Source organism: Ambystoma mexicanum, chromosome 7p (genome assembly GCF_040938575.1).
Source record: "Ambystoma mexicanum isolate Mex_15411 chromosome 7p, UKY_AmexF1_1, whole genome shotgun sequence".
NCBI lineage: Eukaryota > Metazoa > Chordata > Amphibia > Caudata > Ambystomatidae > Ambystoma > Ambystoma mexicanum.
Window position 1 is genome coordinate 139452890 of NC_090939.1, and position 26832 is coordinate 139479721.

The 26832-nt window shown below is 44.9% G+C and overlaps 1 protein-coding gene across 1 annotated transcript in view; it reads right to left on the reverse strand.

The window, feature by feature from the left end:
• ARHGAP31 (Rho GTPase activating protein 31) overlaps positions 1-26832 on the reverse strand; it is a 603437-nt gene that overhangs the window by 187939 nt on the left and 388666 nt on the right. Inside the window, exon 5 of the mRNA XM_069635924.1 lies at positions 4623-4730. Coding sequence (XP_069492025.1) covers positions 4623-4730 — 108 coding nt within the window. The remainder of the gene's footprint in view (positions 1-4622; positions 4731-26832) is intronic.

The window sequence follows — 26832 nt, forward strand, 5'->3', positions numbered from 1 at the left end:
AGTTTTTTATCCAGAGTCAAAAAACTGTTTTTTGGTTTTATGGATCTCATTTCCACTCCTGTCCTAATCCAATCCATTATTTCAGTTTCTTTCTTCACTTTCACGGGATAAACTTTCAGAGTTTCTGCCGAAGAATCTGCCTCTATCAAGATTCTCATAACTCTAGCTTCCAGTTGATGGAGTATCTTTGACTTATCCATTCGGAACTGCATCTTTATATCCTCATAAAGCAAGTGTTTTTGTGGAGTTATTATTTGCCTATACAATGAGAGCAATCTCCAATCCACTTGTTGCTGCATTGATTTTAATCCAAGTTCAAACCTTAAAACAGACATAGGGTGTCATTACGAGTTTGGAGGTAGCCATGGTGCTATTAGGGTCCTAACAGGGCTCAATGGGAATGGGGAAGGCGCTAATAACGGGCCCGCAAATTGCGGGACCATTATTAGCTCCGAGGTCCGTTAACGGGTCCCGCAAAGAATGGCTGGTAAGACCTCCCGTTCCTGCTGGGACCCGCTAAGGGACCTCGGAATAGGGCGGTAAGGGTTTACCGGCACCGGCATCCTTACCGGTGCCGGGAAACCCTTACCGCCCAACTCATAATGATCACCATAGAGAGGCAATTGGGTAGACCTAATGATCTTTTCCATATCTGGCCTTACACTTTTTGCCAATCTATATCCCAAAGAGTTGGTTCAGTCTCTAGTCCCTATAGTATCACTGGTGTTATTTTTGCAATGTAAAACTTTAGTAGCGGCATGATTGAAAATTTACACAGTTCTTGAAGAATTCTTTTCACATCTGCGGCACTGCTTTCTAACCTTAAGTCTTATTTCTGCTTCCACTTTACTAACTAATGGGGAGGACTGCACATTATAACCCAGGTCGATTAGTTCTTCTGTTTTCTCAATTGCCTGCTCTTCAAAAATAAAATGTCCATAGTTAATGTGCTTTTTTGGGTGTTTCAACATTTTGGACTTCTTTGGATTAACTTGAAGACCATTCATTTTAGTATATGCACTTAAACCAATCAGTAAGTGCTGGAGCCCTAGTGCTGTCCTGTCAATCAAGACAATATCATCAGCATAGGCAAGCCAAATAACCTTGGTTGAATTTAGTTTTGGGCTCGCCATTGTCCAGGATTGTAAGAAGGCCCCCAAGTCTGACAGGTACAAGTTGAAGTAGAATGGCGCACCCAGGCATCCTTGTCTCACGCCTTGTTCGACACTGATTAGATCCGTGAGATGACCAGCCTCATCTAGTCTCACCCTCAGAGACTTGATTAAGATTGATAACAGCCTCCTCGGAAGTCCCCACTCTCTTAGTTTAGCCCAAAGTTGCTCCCTTATCACTAAATCGAAAGCCCTGGAGAAATCTATCCAGGCTCCATATATCGGGCCTTCTCCAAACTCTTTAGAATGTTCTAATAAGAGGTTCAAAACCAATCCATTCAATGTTGTGGACATACCACGTCTGAATTCTGTTTGGAATTTCGTTAAGATGTTTGTCCTCCTTGCCCAATCCTCTAGCTCTACAAGGAGAATTCTCATAAATATTTTACTTTCAATATCCAGGAGGGCGATTGACCTGTAATTCTCAGGTTGCGATCGGTCACCCCCCTTATAGAATGGAATGACTAATGCTTGTTTCCTAGAAAATGGAAAACTTTGTGTCTCTAGTATTTCTTTATAGAGGTTAAAGAGAAGATGTGGCCATGTTTTAGCATTATTGTTTAGGACCTGGTAGGTTAGGCCATTTGGGCCGGCCGCCTTTGAAGATGAAGCATTCAGGATAAGCTCTTCTATTAATTTTAAATCAAATTTAAGTTCTCATTGCACATCTTCCATCTCTCTTCCCTCGAGCTCTGACATATTTTTAAAGTTCTTTGTGAGATAATCTGTCCAGCTCTTTTCAGACACTAAATTACATTGAATGTTAATGGTAATTATTTTTTTACCTGAATTGGTTATAATTGACCAAAGATTTTGAGTACTGTTTTCACAAAGGGCTGAGAGCATCTGCTCGTTATCTTGTTGGTTTCTCAGAATGTTCCTTGTCCGTGAGCATTGCTTGTAGCTTTTCCTGATCTTATCTAGCTCTCCTCGTCATTTTGTTATGTCTACTATAGATTTCTTTAGTCGTCTACATTCTCTCCTTAAGAACTTTTTCTGTATCCAAGTTTCTTCATCGAACAAGTGTTGATGATGGGTTACTTGCCCTGGTAGCCCTGCATTTGGCGGATGTACAGACCAGATAAATGTCTTAAAGCATTCGGGTTTACAATTTTTTTTTGTTCTTTTGGGGAAATATGATTTAGCTTGTTGTTTAGTTTCTTCCCCTCTCTCTTGTATTTTACCAGAGTCGCTTTACTGTTTCTCAGGGCTAAATCATGAGGATACTTTTTCTGTTGCATTTTCTTGAAACCAGATATGACTATTTTAATGCGAGCATGATCACTCCATTCTCCCCAAATGATCTCCATCAATATTTCCTTTGATTGAATATGTTCCAAAACAAAAAAATAATCAAGTGTAGAGAAGGAGTTACCGCGAGACAATTTAGGTCTCGATGGGTTGTCACTGTATACTGAGCCATTTAGCATGTTAAGTCCCCATGACTTCAGGTAGTTTACCCATTCCCTTCCTGTCTTTGATTTTTTTGCCCAGTTTAGATTTTTATTGTTGTTCTGTGTAGTTATGCATTGGGCATTCGGGTCTCCTCCTAAGATCACACCACCCTAACCATGAGACAGTGCAATCTTTTCCAGCACCGTAGATAGCAACTGGTGAAAACTTGGAAGATCAATTCATGCTTGATTCCAATATACATTCACTATTACGAGCTGCAGGTATCCCTCTGCTGTGTGTACTCCTACTTTACAGGCAAGGATACCCTCCTTTTCACTATGTAAGAGTGTAACATCTTTGCTTAGCAAATTATTAACCCGAGTAATAGCCCTCCTGATGGTCGACCCTTTGCTTTTTGGCTTGCTGGTAAAGTGAATACAGTAAATCCTTCTATTTCTATTGGATGCGTAAGCCAAGTTTCTTGAAGCAGGATGACATCGGAGTTATGAAAAAGAGCTCTCTTCTTACTACTTGCAGTAAAGGAGTTTGGACCGCAGGTATTCCAGCTTGTAATATTCAATTCACTATGCCTAAAGGTTCTGTTGCCCCAGACCTAGTTTCTGGAGTACCTGTGTAAGTATCTCACGTAGCGCAGCTAACGTGCTAGCTTTTTGGTCCCCACCATGTCCTTGTGGGTCCAACCCCACAGACCACAGTTATATTTTTATACTATAATGCAATACATTAAAAAAAAATCAATATATTCAAAAGAATCCAGCTAATTTCTTCGTTATGAGGTGATTTGGTTGAAAGAAATGGACTGAAATGCTTGTCACAAAGAATTTGGTTGAATAAGAGACATTTTGAAATATATTGTTTAAAAAAAATAACAATTTCCGAATAATTGCTTTACATCCAGGCATCTATGTGCAAGTAAAAATGATGCTTAGATGAACATCTATTAACATACATTTACATTTTTTTAAGTAAAAAGACCAGTACTGAAACTGAAAAAAAAACACATAATAAGTAGAAATTTGCTAGGTATGTGTTTTAAAGAAACATATTAAGCAGTGGTTCGGGGGAGGTGTGAGGAGAGCATGTCAAGGGCTTAACCCGCAATATAAATTAAAGGTGTACTCATTTTGGCAAGATCGAACTTTAACCTTTGATTATGTGTTCAAGCGATGCAAGTGCAGTGATAGAAAAAATGCAAATATTGTATTTGTCCGTTTAATGGGATTTCCCCCCCAGTTTCAAGGCCTTTTTTGGTGATTTTGGTATTTCGCCATTTAATGCCTTCTAAAGTTTTCTCTTTCATGAACCCCTTAAGTGCCAAGGACGAGCTATCTCGTCCTTGGCAACAGGGAGGTAATCCCAAGGACGAGATACCTCGCCCTTGGCACTTAAGGGGTTAAATGAAAGTGAAACATGTTCAAAAAAGAATTTCATATATGCAAGGTAAGTGGTTGTATGTATAGCGCTGTTCTGCCAACAATGTTGGCCTCGCTGCAAGAAAGAGGTTTTAGTTGGATAGCAGGAAAGGCAGGTGCAGAAAACCTGTAGAGATGGTGGGTGCAGGCGGGAAGAACATGTTACCTGAATGTAGATGGAAAACCTCTCTGGGCCTGATTCACCCTGCATTTTTTAAAGGGATGCACCCGTTGGACTGGCGCAGGTTAGGTGTAAGGAAAACACCCGGGTTGCAAAGCATCAACTTATAGAGTGATTGTTGATAGCATGTGGGTAGAGTCGGAGTCTATTAAGTACACTAGTGTTGGTGGGTCGTCTGAAGTGAAAGAAGTGTAAGGTTGCAAGATTCTTAGCAAAGGATGGGTTGGATGAATGGGTAGGACATGCCTGTTCTTTGATCTTTCAAACAAATGCTTTCAAATGGTTTGCTTTTCAAATAAAAAAAGAGCAGCCAGTTCCCATCAAATTATTCCTTTATAACATGTACACTGCATGCAGCATTGACAACATGAAGCATAGATTAGGTTCCTGCGTAAGCCGCTGAAGTATCTGTCAGACGTACAGCACGCAAAGCCGACCTACCTGAGGAGGTTAGGTGCCCAGACTAGGGCCAGGTTCCTGGTGTGCATGTTGGTCATAGAGCTGAAGGACGCGATGTTCGACAAATGTTTGCTCAGGTATTCCAGGGTCCTGATGAAGAACACAAAAATATGAGAGGGAAACAGGTTTCAGGTATGCCAGGTTTATCAAACACAGAATGCCAAAAAACATCGGTTGTAGCAGCAAAAGGGTGCACTTTGCCAAGTCTTTGACTTGGTTCATTCTCTTATGTGGGCAACCCTTCTGCACCTAATACGTAACGGCATAATACTGGGTATACATATGTAACTAATATTCGCTAAAAAAAAAACAGCAAGTTATTATAAAACTAGATGCATGTTTGGACTTCAGAACTCACTTGTAATTAGAATATGGAATCACTGCCACCTGCAATAGGTTATTGCAAGCATAGTGTCTTCAACCTGTGGCTATCCGGGCGTATTGGACTACAATTCCCTTTTTCCCTCACCATTGACTGTGCTGTCTAGGAATGATGAAAGTTGAAGCCCAAAACATCTAGAGGGCTAAGGGCTGCAAAGGCTTGTACAAGTGATTGCAACCCATCACTTGCCTCACACACATATGACACCCAGAAGATACAAGATGCAAAGAAATGGCCCGTAGCTGCATGCCTGGAAAGGAACACAGCAGCAACATGTCTTTCTACACTATTGTGTGAACTGTGACATTCTTCCTACAGTAGACACAGTATGGAGGTCGCAGAGCAGGCACGCCCCTAACCAGACCTGGCACTAATTACACAAGAAGAACTCTTCCTCATCACTAATCACGTAGGGACAATGTTTCCATGACAAGAATGACATACACGAAAATCAAGCTATCATTCAAGAAAATATATTTGTACCAAAATTCTATTTGTATACAGGCTAATTATATTTATTTTTATATTTATATACAGGGTGAACAATGTTGTTTTGATCACAAAAGAATGTACACTAGATAAGAAATCAGATTTGATGGGAAGAAGTGAGCTTCTAACGAGGGGGTGAGTTTGAGGGACATTCTGACCAGGTTGTGGAGGGGAGTAAATGGAACAGTCACCAGGGACAATACATAAGTGGGCACACATAGAATAAGGACAATGAACATTTGACATTATTAAGTGCCGATAGGGGGTATGTCCAGCTGTGCTCGGGATGTGACCATGATGGGTGAAGTGCTAGAGAGGTGGCAGAGGAAGTGAGGCACAGAGGAAGGTTAGAGGCAAGTGAAAATTGTTAGCTAGCAGGAAGATGAGAAGTAGGTTAAGAGGGTAACTTTGAATGCCTCATTTGCAGACTTGGTGTCTCTCCAACCCTTTCGCAGATTCATGCCACCATTTACAAAACCCCTGGTCTGGTCGTCCTCGTCTTCTTTATTTTTTATTTTATTGTGCATTTGTAAGACACTTATACATCAAGTACATTGTGTTTCAAAGCAACCACGGGGCAACAGGGAGGGGACATGGGAAGACAATCAAAATGCAGCAATGAAAGATAGATGCAGACCTACTAGCATTCAGAACGTACAAGTGCAGACAGAGAGAAGGGAAGAGGGAGTGGGGGGGGATGAGTGCTAGGTGTATCAAGAGGGAAGTGCTAGGGAGTGAGCAGCTGTAAGTGCATACGTGGAGTGGTCAGCTGCCAATAAATATGTGCAGGCCTGTGGTGGCATAGGCCAGTGGGTGCCAAGGCAAGTGATGGGAGCGGGCGGAGGCTGAATGTGATGGGGTGTGGCAGGCCAGTGCCCAGGAAGACATATACAGGCCCTGGTCACCAATCTCAGCCACTGTGGGGTTTAGCAGAGGGGGGAGGAAGGGAAGGAGGAGGTCAAAATGAAAGTTTTGAGGAGCTTCTGGAATCTGAAGGGATCCGGCTAAAGACGAAGAAGATGGAGGAGGCTGTCCCATAGGAGGGAACCTGCTGAGGAAAGAGATTGGCCACCAGCTTGCTGTTTATCAAAGCACATGACACACTGAGAGTTGGTGCCGGAGGATTCTAAATATCTGGAGGGAGTGTATTTAGTGAGAGGAAGTTATAGACAGCGTGGTCCCCGTCCCCAGACAGCCTTATGGATGATGCAGAGTGGTCTCTGAGTGGTCTGACCTTGCCTCTTCTCTTCTTGCCTCTACCGCCTGTCTCCTTCTCTGTTATTGGACCAATGAAGCGAGTGTCAGTTGCTGCCTTTGCTGCCACCTTCATTCCCCCTCCCACTCCTGCCTCAAACACCCACATTGACTCTGCCCTTGCAAATCTTCACCTTTCTATCACTGACGCTCTGAATATCCTTGCCCCTGTCATGAGGATCCGAATGAAGCCTGTCTCCAAAGGCAACACCTGGTATGATTCCGACCTAGCCGCTCTGAAAGGCAAATGCAGAGTGGCTTAGCAGAGGTTGCGAGCATCAATGCATCCTCTGACAAACAGCCATGTCGTCTGCTCCAAAGGCAATACAGACTCTCTATTCACTCGAAGAAGAATGCTCACATCCAAGCCTGCATCTCCGGGTCCACTAACAGCTCTGTTTAACTGTTTAAAATCTGCAAACAACTTGCCAATCCTTCTGCAGTCTCCCCATCTCCCCTGCAATCCAAGACCCTTTCTACCTCTCTGGCCTCCCACTTCCTTTCCAAAACACAGGAACTTTAGTCCTCACTCTCCTATACTCCCATCCCTCCCAGCTGTCATGTCTCTCTTGACTCCCCTTTCCCCTCTATGCAAGTCTCCTCCAAACAGGTGTTCCCCTGCTCCTCTAGAGCTTTCAAGGACAATATTGCCTCCCTTGTGCCTTCCCTGGCAGATTTCTGTAACCACTCCTTTGCCTCCGGCTCCTTCCCTCAACCGCTCAAGCATTTCCTTGTGCATCCCCTCCTTAAAAAGCCTTATTCTGACCACTCCTGCCCTGCTAACTATTGTCCTATCTCCATTACCCCCTTCCTGGGCAAACTCCTGGAGAAGCTTGCCATCTCCCAACTTACCAAACATTCTGAATATGCCGGTTGGCTTCAGAACTGCCAGAGGCATGGAAACTGCTCTACTGAACACCCATGAAGACCTGCTCTCTAATCTTGACTCTTATTCTCCTTTCGTTCTTATCCTCCTGGATCAGTCCTCCGCCTTCAACACGGTCAATCATACCACCCTGATAAATCGGCTCTTTGGTATCACGGGCCTGGCATTGGACTGGTTGACCTCCTGCCTCTCCAACCAACCTTCTCAGGTTCAACTGGGCTCTTTTCTCTCCCCTATCACACTCTCCACCTGCGGCGTCCCTCAAGACTCTATCCTCTCACTGTGGCTTTCCAACATCTACCTTGCCCCCTTGGCCCACTTGGTCTCTTCCTTCTCTCCTCACTTCCAGTGTTATGCACATGGCACACAGCTCTCCTTCGAGATTCCCTGCCCTGCCTCCTCTTCATCCTCTCTCATCCCTGACTGTCTGACTGCCATTCAGTTATGGTGCACTGCCAATGATCCCTGCCTTAATGCCAGTAAGACTGAGATCCTTTTCATTGGGACCCCAGGTCCCAACTCCCAGCTTTCAAACCTCCTTCTAGTCACCCTCTATGGGTCCCCTCCCTTCACCCTCTTGTGAGGCAAACAAAATTGGTGTCATCTTTGATTCCTTGCTCTCCTTCTCCTCTCACATCGAGGACCTTCTAAGAAGGCCCACTATCAGCTACACCTCCTCAGAGGTATTCTCCCTTTCCTCGCCTTCGCCCATAAATTCAATGGGCCTCATTACAAGTTTGCTGGTCCGGTAACAACGGTGCCAGTAAGCTACCAACACCGCTGTTACCGGACCGGCAAACTACGAGTCTGCGAGCGGGTGCCCTTCTGCCCGCTAGGTCTGACCTGGCGGGCGGAAAGGCACCCGCTCGCAGACCTTGACAGATGCACCGGCACCATTCATTAATGGTGCCAGTGCATCCGTCCTCCCCATTGCCATTGAGTCCAATGGGACTCCATTGGGAATGGGGAGTAATTTTTACTGGCACCCAGGAATGGGGAATTACCGGGTCCGCCGGTGCTGTAATGCTGTGCCATGCCATTTTTACCGGCACGACTACCGCCAGGGTCATATAGATCCCCAATGTCTCCAGAGCTCTGATCCTCTCTAGGCTTGACTACTGTAAAAGCCTCTTCCTTAATTTTCCTGCATCCTCCCTTCATCCCCTTCAACTAATCCAGAATAGGACTGCAAGACTTATTCTTGGCCTCAAGCCCAGGGATTTCATCTCTCCAGCCCTAATTTCTCTCCACTTGCTTCTAGGAAAAAATTCAAGATCCTCTGCATCATCCATAAGGCTTTCTGGTGCCTGGAACCCAGCTACAACCAACTCTCTCTCTCTCTAAATACCTCCCTGCTAGAGCCCCTTGGTCAGCTAGCTCCAACTCTTTGCAAATCCAACGCTTCTCCAAGCAAAGAGTGGTGGGTAGATGTCTCTCCTCCCAGGGTCGGATTGGCCCCTCGGCCTTTCGTCCCGTGGCTGTGCCAAAATCGTCCCTGGGGAGTGGGGGCCTGCTACTGGCCATGCCTAGGCCGGTTTGGAAAAAAAAGTGAAAAAAATAATATTTATTTTTTCCACATTTTATTTTTCAAAAAACCTTTCATCATTCTTAGGTTGATAAATGAGTACCAACACAGGTTGGGTGATATTGTATGCATATTTGTTCTATAAAAAAGATCTTAAGGTTAAGTGCTATACAAAATATATCATTTGGCCTTGGACGTCTGCTTGGATTCGCTGTAATTTAGTGTACTTAGGAACAATGCTATTTGATGCCACTTCCTATTTTGTCAAGGGGTGAAAGGTCGTGTTTCATCGCTTCGTGGGATGTCACTTTGAGGTGGGGGTCAAATGACATCCCTTCCAGAGATGTCATCAGAGGTTAAGGGTCGTGAGGCAAGGGGTGGGCCACTTTTTTGAGGGGAGGGGTGGGACACTTTTTTATGGGTGACCAGGCCTATTTCTTGTCCCAGTCTGACCCTGTCTCCTCAGGGATAGGTCTCCCTGTCCCTCTCAGGCTTGATCCCAATGAAGTTTCAGAAGCTCCTCAAGACCCTTCTTTTCTCCTCCTACTTCACTATTCCGCTCTTCTGCTAAGACTTTTCTTCTGCCTCAATGACGGGCTGCCTGGTTCCCTCTGAGTACTACAGGGCCCCAGGCCCCCCCACCCATTTCACCCCCTTACCTGCATTCCCTGGCCCTCGCCCTCTGGCATTCCCTTACCACTTTAGCACTTCGTCCCTTCACCCTTCCCACTTTAGCACTTTGCTTTTGCGTGCACCCTTCCCACTCACATCTTGTTCTGCACTTGCACAATCCGAATATCACAAGGCCTAGTGGGACTGTTATTGTATCTTTCTCCCTTTGCCGCCCCTCCCCCTTTTTGTCTAGTGGCGCCATGAAACACCACTTGTTGTATAAGCACCTTACAGATATCCAATAAACAAATACATAAATAAAGTCCATTGGCCTCATTATGGGGCTGGCGGTAACACTGCCGGTGCTACCGGTGGGTTGCCGGCGGTCCCGTAAAAATGTACTGCGCCTGACTTCCTGGTGCCACCGGCTCATTACGAGTCCGGCGGCCAGGAAATCAGGCGTCAGTAAATTTGTTAATCCCCATTCCCATAGAGTCCCCATGGGACTCTATGGGAGTGGGGACACAGAAGCACTGGCACTGTTGCTAATGATGCCGTGACATGTTTCTTACCGTGACCGCTGGGCCCGGTAGGGTCAGACCTGTAGGGCACAGCGGCTCCAGCAGGCAAACACGTAGTCTGCCGGTCTGGAAACAAGGGTGCTGGTGAGCTTCCAGTTTCCTGCCTTTATGTCTGTTCACAACAGTCCTCCGACAGTGTTTCCGAACAAACTGGTGGTAGCTTTTCACAGGCTCCAGGGAGATCATATTGCCTAGTTTCAGATGTATCGACAGATTGGGCCTCATTACAAGTTTGGTGGTAGCCTTGCCGGTAAAACCGGCAGGCTGCCACCCAACTTGCAAATCTTTCCAGCCCTGGCAATGGGGAAATACAGGGCCATTACAACCCTGTATTTCCCCATTGCCAGGCGCCGGAATGCATTACTCAATGGGTATGGGGAGGTGGGATGCACCGGCACCATTCGTGAATGGTGCTGGTGCATCCGACATGCTCTGCTCGCGGGTGCCGGTGAATCTGACATGCTCTGCTCGCGGGTGCCGGTGCATCCGACATGCTCTGCTCGTGGGTGCCGGTACGCACGCCAGGTCAGACCCGGCGGGCAGGAAGGTACCCACGAGAAGAACGCATAGTATGCCGGTCCGTTAACTACAGTACCAGCAAGCTTACCGGTATCGTAGTTACCGTACCGGCAAACTTGTAATGAGGCTCATTGAGCCCTGACTTCGATGCTGAGTTACAACTACTGTTTGTTGTTTAAGGGTCACTGCAGGTTTTCTTCACCGTAAAACACTATTATACAAACGTATCTTGTCCATGTTGTAAAAATGCAAACAAATTAAAGACTAAATAATGCAGGAAAACATATACCAATATTCTACAATGATTTCAATATACGAATGAAAGTTTAAATAAAAACATACATTTTGTCCTTTGTGATTTCATCAAAAGCATAAGTATTATAAGAGATAAAGATGCCCCAACCGTAAATGATGAGGCTTTTGCAAGTCATCCCTGGGTCTGGCGAACCTATAAAGGCACACAGCCTATTGCCTTGTGCATTGATTTGATCACATAAGTCCTCAGTGACTTGCAATAGTCTATATATAATTCTCCAAGCATGTATGTCACAGGCCACCGGAAGCAGGACGGCCCTCCAACTAAAATGGATCTTGCAACCTTTTTATCCTCACATCCAATTCTTGAGATTGACGGAATTGGTATACATGGTTACATACACTGTAATGTTAGTGCGTGGGGTCTCAGGGAGCCTGTGTGGGGTCCCCCGTAACTGTATCCGGCACCCCGACAACATGCCTATAAAAATTCGTACTCGGCTTTAACTCAGGAAATGTGCGTGCAAACCCACGTAAACATTCCTGTACCCTACTACACAGTTTACGTGCACCCCTCCATTACATCGGAACCCCAATTGAGTACACACACCCCGAAATCCAAGGTGCGAAATCCAACATGCGATCCCACCTGCGTGTTGAAAATCCTATGCACAAGTATATATACACCAGCCATTGGGTGGCGGATCCATTGAAGGACTTTCGTGGGCATTTCCCAGCTGAGACGTTGCACGATCGATTCCATAAATACGTCTCTTGCCACACAATAGTGGGCGTGCGAGGGACTGCCTGCAGGCCGTCCGTTGGAACGCCCACTTCTTCGCAGGTTAGTCCCCATTTCTGGTGGTCCGCCCATTCACAGCCCTCTGCGCAAGCCACGTCCAGCCTCTGCTCGGAGTCTCACGCAAGGCCCTCGACGGCTCGCAAAGGCGTGCCAGGCCAGCACAAAATACCTGCAAGTCCAGGAAATGTGCTGCGCATCCGATTCCATTAATCAACAGAGTTGGCATGCAGATTGAGGGCCTATTTTCTGCGCAATTAAATCCATGAATCGGCCATATAATATCAAACAAAATGGTACGGGGAAAGGAGGGGTGCAAATGACATCACACGGAAACGCACACACCGCAAACTGCATGGTGCACCTTTGCCCCCAACGTTGCCTGCAAAACCAGTTTGTGAAGTTGGCTTCCCTCTTTTTTAAATTTTTTTTAAATGTAATGTGGTGCGGTTAAACAAGTAACCTTTTACATACAATAACCAACAATCCCAACATACCAAATTCACAGCATAATAGCACAAAATTTAAACCAACAATTAAAATTAATTTAAGTGCATTTAATAAATACATTAAAAAGGACACACCTCAAAATACATTTAATGAGAATTAGAGGTAAAGTGACTACATCTTCTAATAATAAAAGTAACTCTATACAAATCTGCAATCAAATTAAATCAGCTGATCGTGTCAAAAATAAAAGGATGTAATATGTAACATTAAGAGATATTCAAAGTCTTAAAAATATTTTTTCACAGCAATGATTAAGTTGGTCTCGTCCTCCTTGGCCAATTTTAACCAGAAGTCGTCCGTGTGGATCCAGTACGAATTGGTAACAAATTCACTAAAGGAGCTTATTTGTTGGTTTCTAAGAGCCCTGTAATCACTTGGTAGATGTTTAAGGGTCTGCACACTAGATCCATCGTCACATAGTGAGCATAGAACTGATACAGTCTTATAATGATCACGTATACGTTTTATCTGGTTTGTTAAAATGAACGTAGTTTCAATAATACGAATTTCCTTCTTCCTTCCCTCCCCCTGCCTCCCTCATTCCTTCTTTCTTTCTTTCTTTCTTTCTTTCTTTCTTTCTTTCTTTCTTTCTTTCTTTCTTTCTTTCTTTCCTTCCTTCTTTCTTTCTTTCTTTCTTTCTTTCTTTCTTTCTTTCTTTCTTTCTTTCTTTCTTTCTTTCTTTCTTTCTTTCTTTCTTTCTTTCTTTCTTTCTTTCTTTCCTTCCCTCCCTCCCTTCCTCCCTTTCCACTCCCCCTCCACTCTGACTCTCACACGCGCCTGCTTCGGTTTCTCTCTTCCTCCCCAATCCAGCCAACCACTCTCTCGCTTGTATGCTTTTCGTGAAAGTCTGACCTGGGAAACCGGGCCCCCAGCGAGGTCTTGTGCACGTGCCCGTGAATATGAAATCCACACGCTGCCTCGTTTATTGTTCCTACGCCCCTCTCGGTGTCCGTGCATACATTTATGCATAAAACGATGGATTGCCACAGAAAGTCCGTTTGTTTGCAGAAGAAGGCATTTCCTGTCAATTAGGGCCTGCTTTTCTAGCCCAGCTGGGATTGGCATTGCCAGCATTCCCGTCTGTGTGTTCTATTGGGGTTGTGATAGAGAACAGAGATTGCGAACCTGACAATTAACATATGCCCTCGCCACCGGCAATGTGATAACACAAATACCTGGGAGGTGTTGTGGAGGGGTGCGCCAGGGTAGGGAGGTTGCCTTCCAGAGGCCACAGAGACTTAAATCCACGTGGCTTTTTGGCAGAGCCGGCGGGGGAATCGGATACAATCGGGCTTGTGTCTCAAAAAGGCCAGAAGGGCTGGGGCAGAGTCAGTCGTATGTTAGGCCTACCCTGCAGGCACGACATGCCAGCATCAGGGCATTTCAACTGAAATGGACCCACATGCCTTGGAGGGCCCCTGTAACTCTGATAAAGAAAGTTTCAAAGCCTTGGCTTAAGTGGCCCCTTGTGGTCCAGGTCCCCTGCTGAGGCCCTTCTTGACAGTAAACATATGCTGCGATACTCTGCACACCGTACGCCCCCTGGTTTGCCTGATCTAGGATAGGCACACGCTGTGTGCATGCACATATTCAGTAAGGAAGCTACAGCTCCCATTTCTGCTCCTTCTCTCTTTTTGCTCCACTTGCATGGAATTCTCTTCCCCCGAACATCCAAGAAACAGTCCACACAGATTTGTTCAAAACCAAATTAAAAGCCTAGAAATCACTCGTTGGTATTAAGCGTGTTCTAAAAGTACTATTATAATTATAATGACCTCCTTGTCTCCGAGTTACCCTCTTAACCTACCTCTCATCTGCCTTTTAGTTAACATTTTTCCCTCGCCTCTAACCTGCCTCTGTCCTCACTTCCTCTGCCTCCACTCTAGCCTTTCACCCATCATGCATCCAGAGCACAGCTGGACATACCGCCTTCCTGTACTTAAAAATGACCAATGTGTGTTGTCCCTAATCTATGCATGTCCACTCTTGTCCCTGGTGACTGTTCCATTTACTCCCCTCCACAACCTGGTCAGAATGTCCCTCAAACACCCCATTGTAAGAAGCTCACTGCTTCCTGTCAAATCTGATTTCTTATCTATTGTACATTCTTTTGTGATCAAACAAGCATTGCTCCTCCTGTATATGAATTAATAAATAAAAAAATAAAAACATGTATTTTACTCATTATAAAAGTTACATTGTTCACTTTACTACCAAAACTCCAAAGCATGTATTTCTACTACCACTATGTGCTAATAGCCATATATATTTTGGGCGGTTTCAAGGTCGATTGAGGCAGGTCATTATCCCGTGATAATGACCCCTCCCTCAATCAATACATCTCTATTTCTCTCCACTCTCAAATAGCGCCCTTGTCTGATGGATTATTTTCAAACTCTTAACAATGATTCTTTTCTAGAATTTTCTATGAAAGAGTTGCCTTTGATTTGAGAGGGTCTCGTGTTTCTTTTATCACACTAGGAAATGGCTTTTCTTAGAGGTTAGTTGAAGGGATTGAAGATGAAAACAGAGGCATCTCACTGATCAATATGGTGAATGCTATTTCAAACGTATAAACGTATATGGTTGGAAGGTCTTAGCTTTCATGGCGAACTGGGTTTTAATACCTTTTTATTGGACTAACCGAACATATAGTCGGCCTTTTTATAAGGTTGGTGGTAGCCTTGCCGGTAAAACCTCTAAACCGGCATGAAAATCTGGCACCCGTGAACGAGCAATTACATGGGTATTCCGGCCCCACCGGACCCAGTAATTACCCTTTCGCGGTTGCTGGTATATCCCCATTCCCATTGAGCGCCATAGGGCTCAATGGGAATGGGGCTCAATGGGAATGGGGATGCCTGTAGCACCGGCACCATTCAAAATGGTGCCGGTGCTACAGGCTTGCTGTGCTCGCGGGTGCCTTTCATTCCACCAAGGCAGACCTGGCGGAATGAAAGGCACCCGCGAGCACAACTCAGAGTTTGCCGGTCCGGATACAACAGTATTGGTAAGCTTACCAGTACCATTGTAACCGACCGGCAACCGTGTAATGAGGCCTATGGTGTTTGTTTCATGTTTTATTGCTTGATAAGAAGTGTGGAAAGTTTTTTAAACATTACTGTAACCAACTTTCTAAATGAACAAAAAACTACTATCCGGAAATAAAGTCATTCATGAGCTTCTGAAGAAAGAACTTCTTGATCAGGAGGCCGAAAGCAGAAATGAGGGAAAGAAACCCGCAAAAAGAGGTTCACACCCAAAGCTGGAATTCAAAGAATGAAGCAGTGTCATCCTCGTATCTATCTATACAGACCTTCCAGGATTTTGCGGCATGAAATGGCAAATTTTGCGGCATGAAATGACAAATTTTGCGGCAAAAACCTTTATTTATTGCGGCATTTTTGCAGGACATTTTGTATTAACTGGAGGGTGTAAGATTGCCACATTGCAGAAAATAGGCATAGTGCAAGGCTACAAGAGAGCCAGGGTATCATTATTATGTATCTTTTGTATTAATTTAATATGAAGAGTCCCAGATGTCTCTGGCTTGGCAGAACAGTGTTTGATTTGGCTACATTTCTGGTTTAATGTTCATGCCTATTTAATAGTATTAACTTAATTGATCATTATCAATTGTAATGCTGAAAATATTCCCCTTCTATGTTCTCCAATCCCCCAAACACCCACACACCTCTCTCACCAACACACATCTCACCAACTCTCCATCACAACTTGCATTCCTTAACCTCCCACTCTGTCATACAATTACTCACGTGCTATGTCACACTGTCAAGTCACAATTTACACTGCCCAGCCCCTGCCACACTCCAAATCATACTCCCAACTCACACCTTGCACTCTACATTTCCTCCCGCAATATACAGTCCTTCATTCTTTTGTGCTGCTTCTGCATCTTGCATCCTTTCTCCCATTCTATCGAACTCTTCCCTCATCCTTTTTCCCAATCTGCAGCTCACTGCCTCTTTCTGGCCAACCGCTTCCTCTCTGCTTTCTGGCTCACTGACCACACGCTCCCTCTACTTTCTGTACCTCTGCTCGCTCTGAGATTTCTGGCCCTCCGCATCACTGCTTCCTCTGCTCTCTTGTGCAGCGCTTCCTCCTCTGACCCACTGCTCTCCCTCTGCTTTCTTGCCTATCACTTCACATCTCACCCATCACTCTCCCTCTTTCTCATAGTGTAACCATTTTTAAACATTTTTTTGAATGGTACATTTTGACCCAGTTCATCAAATAATCGGGCATTTAAAAAAAGAACGGAAGATATGCTATTTTTAGACAACCCATTTTTGGAAATTAGAAGGTCCCCTTATTCTCAAAGGTGACCGGCGCATTTCCACAGGCTTGAGCTGTAGCGCAAATTGTGTGCTGGCTAGCTGCTTTGAATGGTGATCTGGGTTGTTTGACCGAAGTGTAATTATTTGCCGCGGAACTGACCGTAGTCAATTTCGCTGCAAATTGATTTGCACTTCTGCCAAACAAGCCAAAATGTACCTTTCACCACCACCCCACCCCGGCCCCCCTACTTAACTGCTTGGTCGCTGCCGCTTCCCCTGCAACCCTGCGGTGCCAGATCCGTCCCTCTAACGCGGGTTGGATCCGACTCCGCAGGGTCCCTTTTTCATTATTTTCTTTTTTTCTGTCTCCGCCTCCAATTTTGAAGAAAAAGGGGAAAACACTTCTCAACCACCCTAGACCAAAAATACTGAACATGGGGACCGGGTGACACCCCCGCAACACATGTTCAGTATTTATAAAAATCGATCGAATAGTACTGGACGAAATAGGTCAAATTGGAACATTCGATAGATTTTTGTCATCAAAATGGGCAGTACTTTGAATGGAATCGCTCTCCCGACAGTGTTCTGCAAGCTCCCAGCACCTTTCACAGGGACAGGCCCTCCAGGTGCCTGCCGCTGTAAAAGGCGACCCAAAAAATTCATTTTTATCCTATTTGAGGAACAGAAATGCAAGCGACACAGCAGCGGTTCATACCTTAAAAGAAATGCATGACAGGGTCAGGAAAGACCCTGTCATGCAGTGGCAGCCCCACATCCTGTTCGCGTAGGGTTGCCTACAATTTCTACACATTTAAAAGTGCATCTTGCTTGGAAATGAGGGATGTGCTTTTAAATTGACAGAAACGCCACTTTATTTGATCAAGGAGGTGAAAAAGGCCATCTGAATGGGCGCGCATATAAAATGTGCCCATTCATGTGACCCTTGTGGATTGGGCTGCACTTTTTTGGGGTGCAAGTGATGAGATGCGTTAGCGCATTTCATTTCTTGTGTAAAAAAACAATTTGAGAACCTGGCACCCTGAGTATAATTTTTCTTAAAACAGTAATTTTTGCAAATTACTTTAAAAAAAAAAGTAATTTTTTTTTTTTTTAAAGATGCTGTTTTTGCACAAAACGGCCATTTTTGCGGCATTTTGCGCAAAACGGCCGTTTTCGCGGCATTTTGCGGGATCGCAAAATCGCTATAAACTGAAAGGTCTGTCTATACATCTACACAACAGGGCCCTTCCCTTGCAAAGACAGCAGCTATAGATATTTCACTGTTTCAGAAAATGATCACATTTACATAGTTAAAGCGGCCCACTTCAAAGTAATGAAATTTCCCTCATTTCCCCCACTTCTCCTTCACTACTACCCGTACCCCAAATCCCTCCCCACCGCCCTTTTACCTCTTAACCCACAACTACATATACATAATTCAAAGTAGTTCGAAGTGACAACTTTGAAGTAAATTACTTAGAAGTCATTTTTATCGTTGAAACAACGGGAGACCAGTGCCATTGCATTCGTGGAAATAGAGAACTACGAAAGTGAATCATACAGACATTTCCTTGATATAAATTATTACTTGAACAAATCACCAAGTTCATGGCCATCAATATCAGGGAACATAATTAAAGTCGCATTCCAAGAAAACCAACTCCTGGGACATGCTATTTACTGCCGACGATTCAGAAAACGTATAATGCAGGCCACCCGATCATCACTGCCATTAACCAATGTCATATCTGGACACATTGAATCTATCCTGGAATCCTTGGTAATAGACAGAAAAAGCTGCATACGGGACAGAACACATTTCTTCAGGAAGATTCAAGAGACAGGGCCTCATCACGAGTAGGGCTGTATTCCCGGCTGTAATACCGCTGACTGTAATAGCCCTAGCACCGACTGGCCCGGTGGTATTAACACCGGATCACGGGTTGGGCCTTAACGGTAAATTCCCATTCCTGATTGGGTCCATTGGATCCAATGGGGAATTTTCAGTGCTAATACTGCGGGCTAATACAGCCGGCTTTAATACCGCCGAAAACAGGGACTTTCACCCCCAGAAAAAAGCTGGAGGTAAAACAGCCGATTTAGTGCCCAACTCGTGATAGGGCCAGCCCTCAAATGCGGCGGTAATACAGTTACCACCGCATTTAAGGGCTACAGCCCAACTCGTGATGAGGCCCACAGGGGGTACACCACCTAATGCACACCTGGCAATGTTGTATGCTGCCTCACGTTATTCCAACATTCCAGACGAAGATGGAATATCTGTTTGCAGAGATTCCTGCAAAAATCAACCAATACAACAGAGCAATCACAGACCTGGTGAGATTCGTACTCACACACAACAACTTCTGTTTGATGGACAACATTGCCTGCAAATCAATGGAACGGCCTTGGGCACACAAATGGCACCTGAATATGGCAACCCTTGAGGAAGAGTTCCTACAACAATCACAGACACCACTAAGATACCTCTTGCCTTTTCATGGTTTGATTTACATGTCCCTCCTTGCCAAAACATTGTGCATGGGTTACAGCAGAAAGACACATATGGTTCTGAAATTACATCATAGACGTGCATTGATTTGACGGGTCATAAGCATGTTGGTTTGAGAGACAGGAAGATGTGCCAGCCTTGAAGATGAGTAGAAATCCTTTACACACAATTCTAATTTTGGACCATTCAAAGCAGCAAAGACGATTTATTGGGCTTTTACCAAAGGGAGGAAGCGACTATTAGCTTCATATAGACCTGCAAGATGATTATCCACATTTGAGGTCTTTATCCGAGAGAACCTTGAAAATATAGTGATTGGAAGACTCACATACTGAGAGGTGAAGAGGATTTGCAAGAATTCCCGTAAGAAATTGGGGACCTGCACTAGGAACCAGAAAAGGTCCAAGAGCTACTAGTAAAAGAGAGGGTACTCCCTTCATCTTAAAGAAGATTTTTAATACCAGCACAAGACACATTCCCCTGAAGAATGTCCTACATGGTTGTATATTAAGGACAGAAACATGTACAAGTCGGGTTTTTTAAAAATATATTGACATGAAATAGGCTGGAAACAGTGAGGCATAGGAATCAGAGTGTGATTTGTTTTACACATTTGAGATCCTTGAAAATGTATTGTAATGTACTCACGTATGGTGCTTCTACTTGTGTGTTTTTTAATATGATTTATGTGTTTTACGTATGATGATAATTTTTATGATTATTTTATGAACTTGATGACTAATGTTTAATAACATTTTGTGATAATGAATTCTCATGTTTATGGGAAGAACCCAAAATGACTCCAAACAGAACATAAGACTGTCTTTTTGTATATAAGAATTATAGATCCACAGAGCAAGAAGTCTTTTTTGATCCCTACCTGTGGCATATTACCATGTTGATAATAGAGCCTTGAAGATGAGCCATCCAAAAACCACAAGCAGCACAATGGGGCCAACCTCTTCCCTTCCCACTGCACACACGTATGTGGTGCTTTGATAAACATTATAATGTTAGAAGATATGGTCACACTTGTGAATAAACGATGCATGGAGTCCCTTCCATTCAATGATTGTTGGGTGCTTCTGAGGTTGCCACCTTTGGGACCATTTTAATGTGTGACTACTGCCATGCTGCATATTTACTTATTTAAATATTTGGGGCCTCATTACACGGATGGCGGTAGGGATTTATCGGTACCGGTAAAATACCGGTACCGGTAAATCCTTACCGCCTTACTACGAGGTCCCTTTGCGGGTTGGGGGATTTAACGCCTGCTTTTTGCAGGCGTTAAAATCCAACCCGCTAAGGGACCTCGGAGCTAATTACGGCACCGCAAAATTGCGGTGCCGTAATTAGCGCCTTCCCCATTCCCATAGAGCCCTATGGGGCAGAAATGGGAATGGGGAAGGGCAATGGTGGAAGGGGGATTTACCGCCCCTCCAACCTTGGAATGGGGCGGTAAATCCCCTTTCCGCCAAGGTGGTGCCGGTATTTTACCGGCATGAGCCAAGGCGCTAATAGCGCCATGGCTCACCGCCTACCGTGTAATGAGGCCCTTGGTGTACTATAATGCACCAACATGTATACAAAGTACTTCAGATGCCACTGTACAACCACAGGTTCCAGCGCTTGCCCCCACATGACATGGGGCCACTGTGTGTAATTCCTTGTAACAGTATATGCTCTCCCATTGTTCTAATGAAAATATATGCAGAAAAAAGACTTTCCTTGGTAATGAAGTGGCATCCTAATTCAACCACATATGCAAACTTAATACAAAGGTAACCTGCACTGTGGTGTTTATAGTGTTAAACACCATGAGGAATGTATAAAGCTGATCACAAAGTCTGCATGGAGTCCAGAAATTATACATCCTTTGTGCATGTAACAGTAACACCTATGCCAGTACTGCACAGGTAACTATCAACAGGGCAATCTAGGGCAGGGGGCTGTGACCTATGGCTCTCTAGAAGCTTTGAACTATGACTCCCATGATCCCTCACCATTGAGTATGCTCGCTAAGGCTGATGGGAGTTGTAGCCAAAGATAAAAACTATGGAGAGTCTTAGACTTCCGAATGTACTGCGGCTGCCGGTCTGATCTGGGGTACCACTGCATGGGTGCAGAACAATATGTGAGGGAAAACGGCACATAGTGAATGCCTAAGATTCAGGCATTCTAAAGGGTGGGGCCAAACCGCACAGGTCTGTGCAGGACTATACACATGTGCAAGTCCCCAAATTCACAAAGGAAATGTAATATTTGGTTAGGGCCAGCTCGGGGGGATTAATATGACGTGCTGATAATCTAATGAAAAGACAAGGGAAGCATATTAAAGAGTTAGAAAGTCCTTCCCCTAACAATATGCAGACAAAAGACTCTGACAAAGAGTGCTGTCCCAGTATCTATACTGCCCTGGACAACAAAATGGACCTCCTACCGAACAAAATCACTGCAAACTATACACAAATGGCTAACAAACCCGCTACCCCAGATACCCTGAGGCTCCCAACCCATCCCAAAGCCATTGTGCCTGGCCCCTTTAGCTTTTCCCTAGTATCCCAAGAGTCTGTCCTGGAAACCATCCAATCTTTGAAACCCTCTAACTGCAAAGGAGATGGCTGCCCAGCGCATATCATGAAACTCGGTGCCACGACCATCACTGACTTTGTTAACGCCTCTGTAAAGCGCTCCGTTATGTATCTGTATTGGTGGATACCTCTGTAAAGCGCTCTGTTATGTATGTGTATTGGTGGATACCTCTGTAAAGCGCTCTGTTATGTATCTGTATTGTATACCTTTGTAAAGCGCTCCGTTATGTATCTGTATTGGTGGATACCTCTGTAAAGCGCTCTGTTATGTATCTGTATTGCTGGATACCTCCGTAAAGCGTTCTGTTATGTATCTGTATTGGTGGATACCTCTGTAAAGCGCTCTGTTATGTATCTGTATTATATACCTTTGTAAAGCGCTCCGTTATGTATCTGTATTGGTGGATACCTCTGTAAAGCGCTCTGTTATGTATCTGTATTGTATACCTTTGGAAAGCGCTGCGTTATGTATCTGTATTGGTGGATACCTCTGTAAAGCGCTCCGTTATGTATCTGTATTGGTGGATACCTCTGTAAAGCGCTCTGTTATGTATCTGTATTGTATACCTTTGGAAAGCGCTCCGTTATGTATCTGTATTGGTGGATACCTCTGTAAAGCGTTCTGTTATGTATCTGTATTGGTGGATACTTCTGTAAAGCGCTCTGTTATGTATCTGTATTGTATACCTTTGGAAAGCGCGCCGTTATGTATCTGTATTGGTGGATACCTCTGTAAAGCGCTCTGTTATGTATTTGTATTGGTGGATACCTCTGTAAAGCGCTCTGTTATGTATCTGTATTGTATACCTTTGGAAAGCACTCTGTTATGTATCTGTATTGGTGGATACCTCTGTAAAGCGCTCCGTTATGTATCTGTATTGGTGGATACCTCTGTAAAGCGCTCCGTTATGTATCTGTATTGGTGGATACCTCTGTAAAGTGCTCCGTTATGTGTCTGTATTGGGGAATACCTCTGTAAAGTGCTCCGTTATGTGTCTGTATTGGTGGATACCTCTGTAAAGGGCTCCGTTATGTATCTGTATTGGTGGATACCTCTGTAAAGCGCTCCGTTATGTATCTGTATTGGTGGATACCTCTGTAAAGCGCTCCTTTATGTATCTGTATTGGTGGATACCTCTGTAAAGCGCTCCGTTATGTATCTGTATTGGTGGATACCTCTGTAAAGCGCTCCGTTATGTATCTGTATTGGTGGATACCTCTGTAAAGCGCTCCGTTATGTATCTGTATTGGTGGATACCTTTGGAAAGCGCTCTGTTATGTATCTGTATTGGTGGATACCTCTGTAAAGCGCTCCGTTATGTATCTGTATTGGCAGATACCTCTGTAAAGCGCTCCGTTATGTATCTGTATTGGCGGATACCTCTGTAAAGCGCTCCGTTATGTATCTGTATTGGTGGATACCTCTGTAAAGCGCTCTGTTATGTATCTGTATTGGTGGATACCTCTGTAAAGCACTCCGTTATGTATCTGTATTGGTGGATACCTCTGTAAAGCGCTCTGTTATGTATCTGTATTGGTGGATACCTCTGTAAAGCACTCCGTTATGTATCTGTATTGGTGGATACCTCTGTAAAACTCTGTAAAGCGCTCCGTTGCTCCTCAAAGCCAAATCCGCCCTCAATAAATACCAAAATAATAATAATAATAATGAATAATATGTTAGCTCCTGGTTTCCCTTTGTCTGCTCTCTCTTTCTACTATGGTCGTCTTTATGAGTTTGGCAGCATTGGTAAAACAGGCACTTTTTAAATAATGCCTGTACATATATTTTCATAATGAGCTGGGGGTACTAAACCCACATGAAGATATACAAATTCTCCAGCCGCTAAATAACCACGATTCAGGGTTTGAACATCACCGGAAAAAGAGAAGTCTTATTCCATAATTTCACCTCCGCCCATGCAGACATATTGGCCTCCAAGCTACGGTGTGTGCCCACTGTTTTCCTTGTGCAACCCCTTTCACTTTACTACTGCAGCCTAGTCATCAGAATGGAGGGAACACACGTGTGTCCATTCTGATGCTCCTTACTCCACCCTTGTGCACTATTGCACAGAATCAGAGGTGGAAGGAAGGGGCATTCCTAGGCTTTCAGATACACTCCCCAATATAATGCTTGGAATAGGCACAGGGGAATGTGCAATGGATAGAAGGGTCATTGGTGACCTTTCTGCACATTTTTATTTCACGAAAAAGCAGCAGTGTAAACCATTGCCCTTCCACATTCATTCCCATTGCTTCATTGGGATGTTAGACCATTTTCTATCATTTCTGAGAGCCCGGACAGCAGATAACAAGAAACACTGAGTTGTTTTTGAAGCAACTCATATCCTGTTGGACACACTGTAATGGCAAGTTTTAAACCATGTAAGCTCTGTGTCCTATTAACACTGCATAGTGCCCTGAGGCATTCCTTTAGGTAAAAGAGGAAGTGCTGAAAAGGCATGGTGGAGTCTAAGACCTTATGTTCAGTCTGGGAAAGAAACTCTGGTGAGCTGAGTCAATCAAGACATTAATTGTCGATTTGCAACAATAAAAGGACACCATCAATTGTGTTTTCAGCAGGACGAGTTATTTTTGTAAAGTTCTTGCCCCCCCCATTGATAAACAACAGTCATAAGGACTGTGCCAAGGAAAACTAGTACATGCCCGAACTACCAGCCCCACCTCATTACTATCATACGAATAAAACCAAGGTCAGCCAGGACCTCATGGGTATCCTCAATCCAGCATCCCCTGACCCATAAACCTATTCACCTTTTCTTCTTCCCACCTCACACCACACACTCTGCTCCCCAAAGTCACTGAAGCCCAATGCCTGTCTGTGCAGATCACCGCCCCACGCTAAGCCCAGCCGAGCTGTGCAGAGCTTACCCAGCACACTCAGCATGGCCTGCTGCCTCCGACCACACATACACTCCTGATGATCCAGACACCGGCCTTCCCATAGACCTTCGCTGGCAGTGAATCAAGCGGGCTACCAACCTATGCACGCACTCCAGTCATCACCGCCAGGAATCCATCCGCGTTCTCTTTCCATAAACATGTGACATGGCCACCAAAATGATCAAAGGTGCACAATGTTGGCCATTACATTATAACATTGGAGTGTTGGCAAGTCATTGTAAACAATGTCAAAGCAGAGGGCCTTAACCAGTGTTATAAGCCTGGTGTTCCTCTCCGAGCATTCTGCACCAATGCTCATTGTCTCATGTAGCCAACATTCACATTCTACATGAGCGTGTCTTTTCTACCGTTGAGCTTGTTTCTGTTATGTTATGTTATGTTACTTTGCATTTATATAGCGCCTTATGTACCATTGGCATGGTCTGAAGGCGCTGGTAGGTTGAACACCCTTGGGAACCGAAGTTCAAGTCAGTAGAGAGAGTAGAGAGAGTCAAAGGTGCGTGTGAGCACCGGATATGTGTGCAGCTGGTGTGGCATTTGTGTAGTAGCTGCTTCTTAGAGGTAGGTGTGGTGGTTGAGTGATCAGGAGTATGTGTTAATTCTGGCAGGATTTATCCAGACCGATTGTGGCTGCGTTAGGCCTGAGGAGAACGCCTGGCTGGGGGGTGTGTAGCCAGCAGTGTTTAGTTAGAGTGACGGGGAATATGAGGCAGATGTTGGTATGAGAACAGCTATACCGAATGGTATCATAGTATCTCTGTGTTCTAGTTGAATGGTGGTGTAAAGAAGAGAGTAAGTGTGGTGATGTGATATGATGGGTTACATGCTCTTTCGAACGTTCCATGCATTCCAAACCATTCCATGTAAGTCGTGCAATTGTATGCGCTTCAATCTGCTCCACGCACACCAGTCTGCTCCGCGTACTCCAGTCCACTCCACGCACTCCAGTCCGCTCCACGTGCTCCAGTCAGCTCTGCGCCCTCCCGCCCTCCAGTCCGCTCCACGCACTCCAGTCTGCTCCACATACTCCAGTCCGCTCCACGCACTCCAGTCCGCTCCACGTGCTCCAAACCGTTCCACGCACTCCAATCTGTTCCACGCACTCTAATCCGTTCCATGCACTCCAATCCGTTCCACACACTCCAATCCGTTCCACGTACTTGAATCCGTTCCATGCATTCGAATCTGTTTCATGTACTCCGATCCGTTCCGTGTATTTCTAAGTTGTTTTGTGCACTCATCCACGTATTTCACCCGTACCATCAAAAAACTTCCCCGTAGCTTTCACATATTACACCAGTACCTTCCACATACTTCATCCGTTCCATCCACATATTTCACCCATTCCATCCACATACGTCACCTGTTCCATCCACAAACGTCACCCGCTCAATCCACATACATCACCCGTTCCATCCACATACTTCACCCTTTTCATCCGCTCTATGCACTCATTCGCTCTATGCACTCATTCGCTCTAGGCACTCATCCGTTCTAAGCACTCATCCGCTCTACATGCTCTACGCACTCATCTGCTCTATGCACCCATCTGCTCTACGCACTCATCTGCTCTACGCACTGATCCGCTCTACGCACTGGTCCGCTCTACGCACTCATCTGCCCTACGCATTCATCCGCCATATGCAGTCATCCGCCCTATGCAGTCGACTGCTCTATTCACTCGTCCGCTCTAGGCACTTGTCCACTTTATGCCCTTTCACGCTCTACTCACTCACCCGCTCTACGCACTCGTCTGCTCCATACACTTTTCTGTTCTACACACTCCTCCACTCTGTGCACTCTTCCGCTCTGCACACTCTGCTCTGTGCACTCTTCCGCTCTGTGCACTCTTCCGCTCTGCACACTCATCCGCTCTGCACACTCTTCCGCTCTACGCACTCATCACGCTCCCCATACTCATCCACTCCCCGCACTCATCCGCTCCCCACACTCATCGGCTCTATGCACTCATTCTTTCCACGCACTCTGCTATATGCACTCATCTGCTCTACAAAGTCGTTCGCTCATACACACTCATCCCCTCT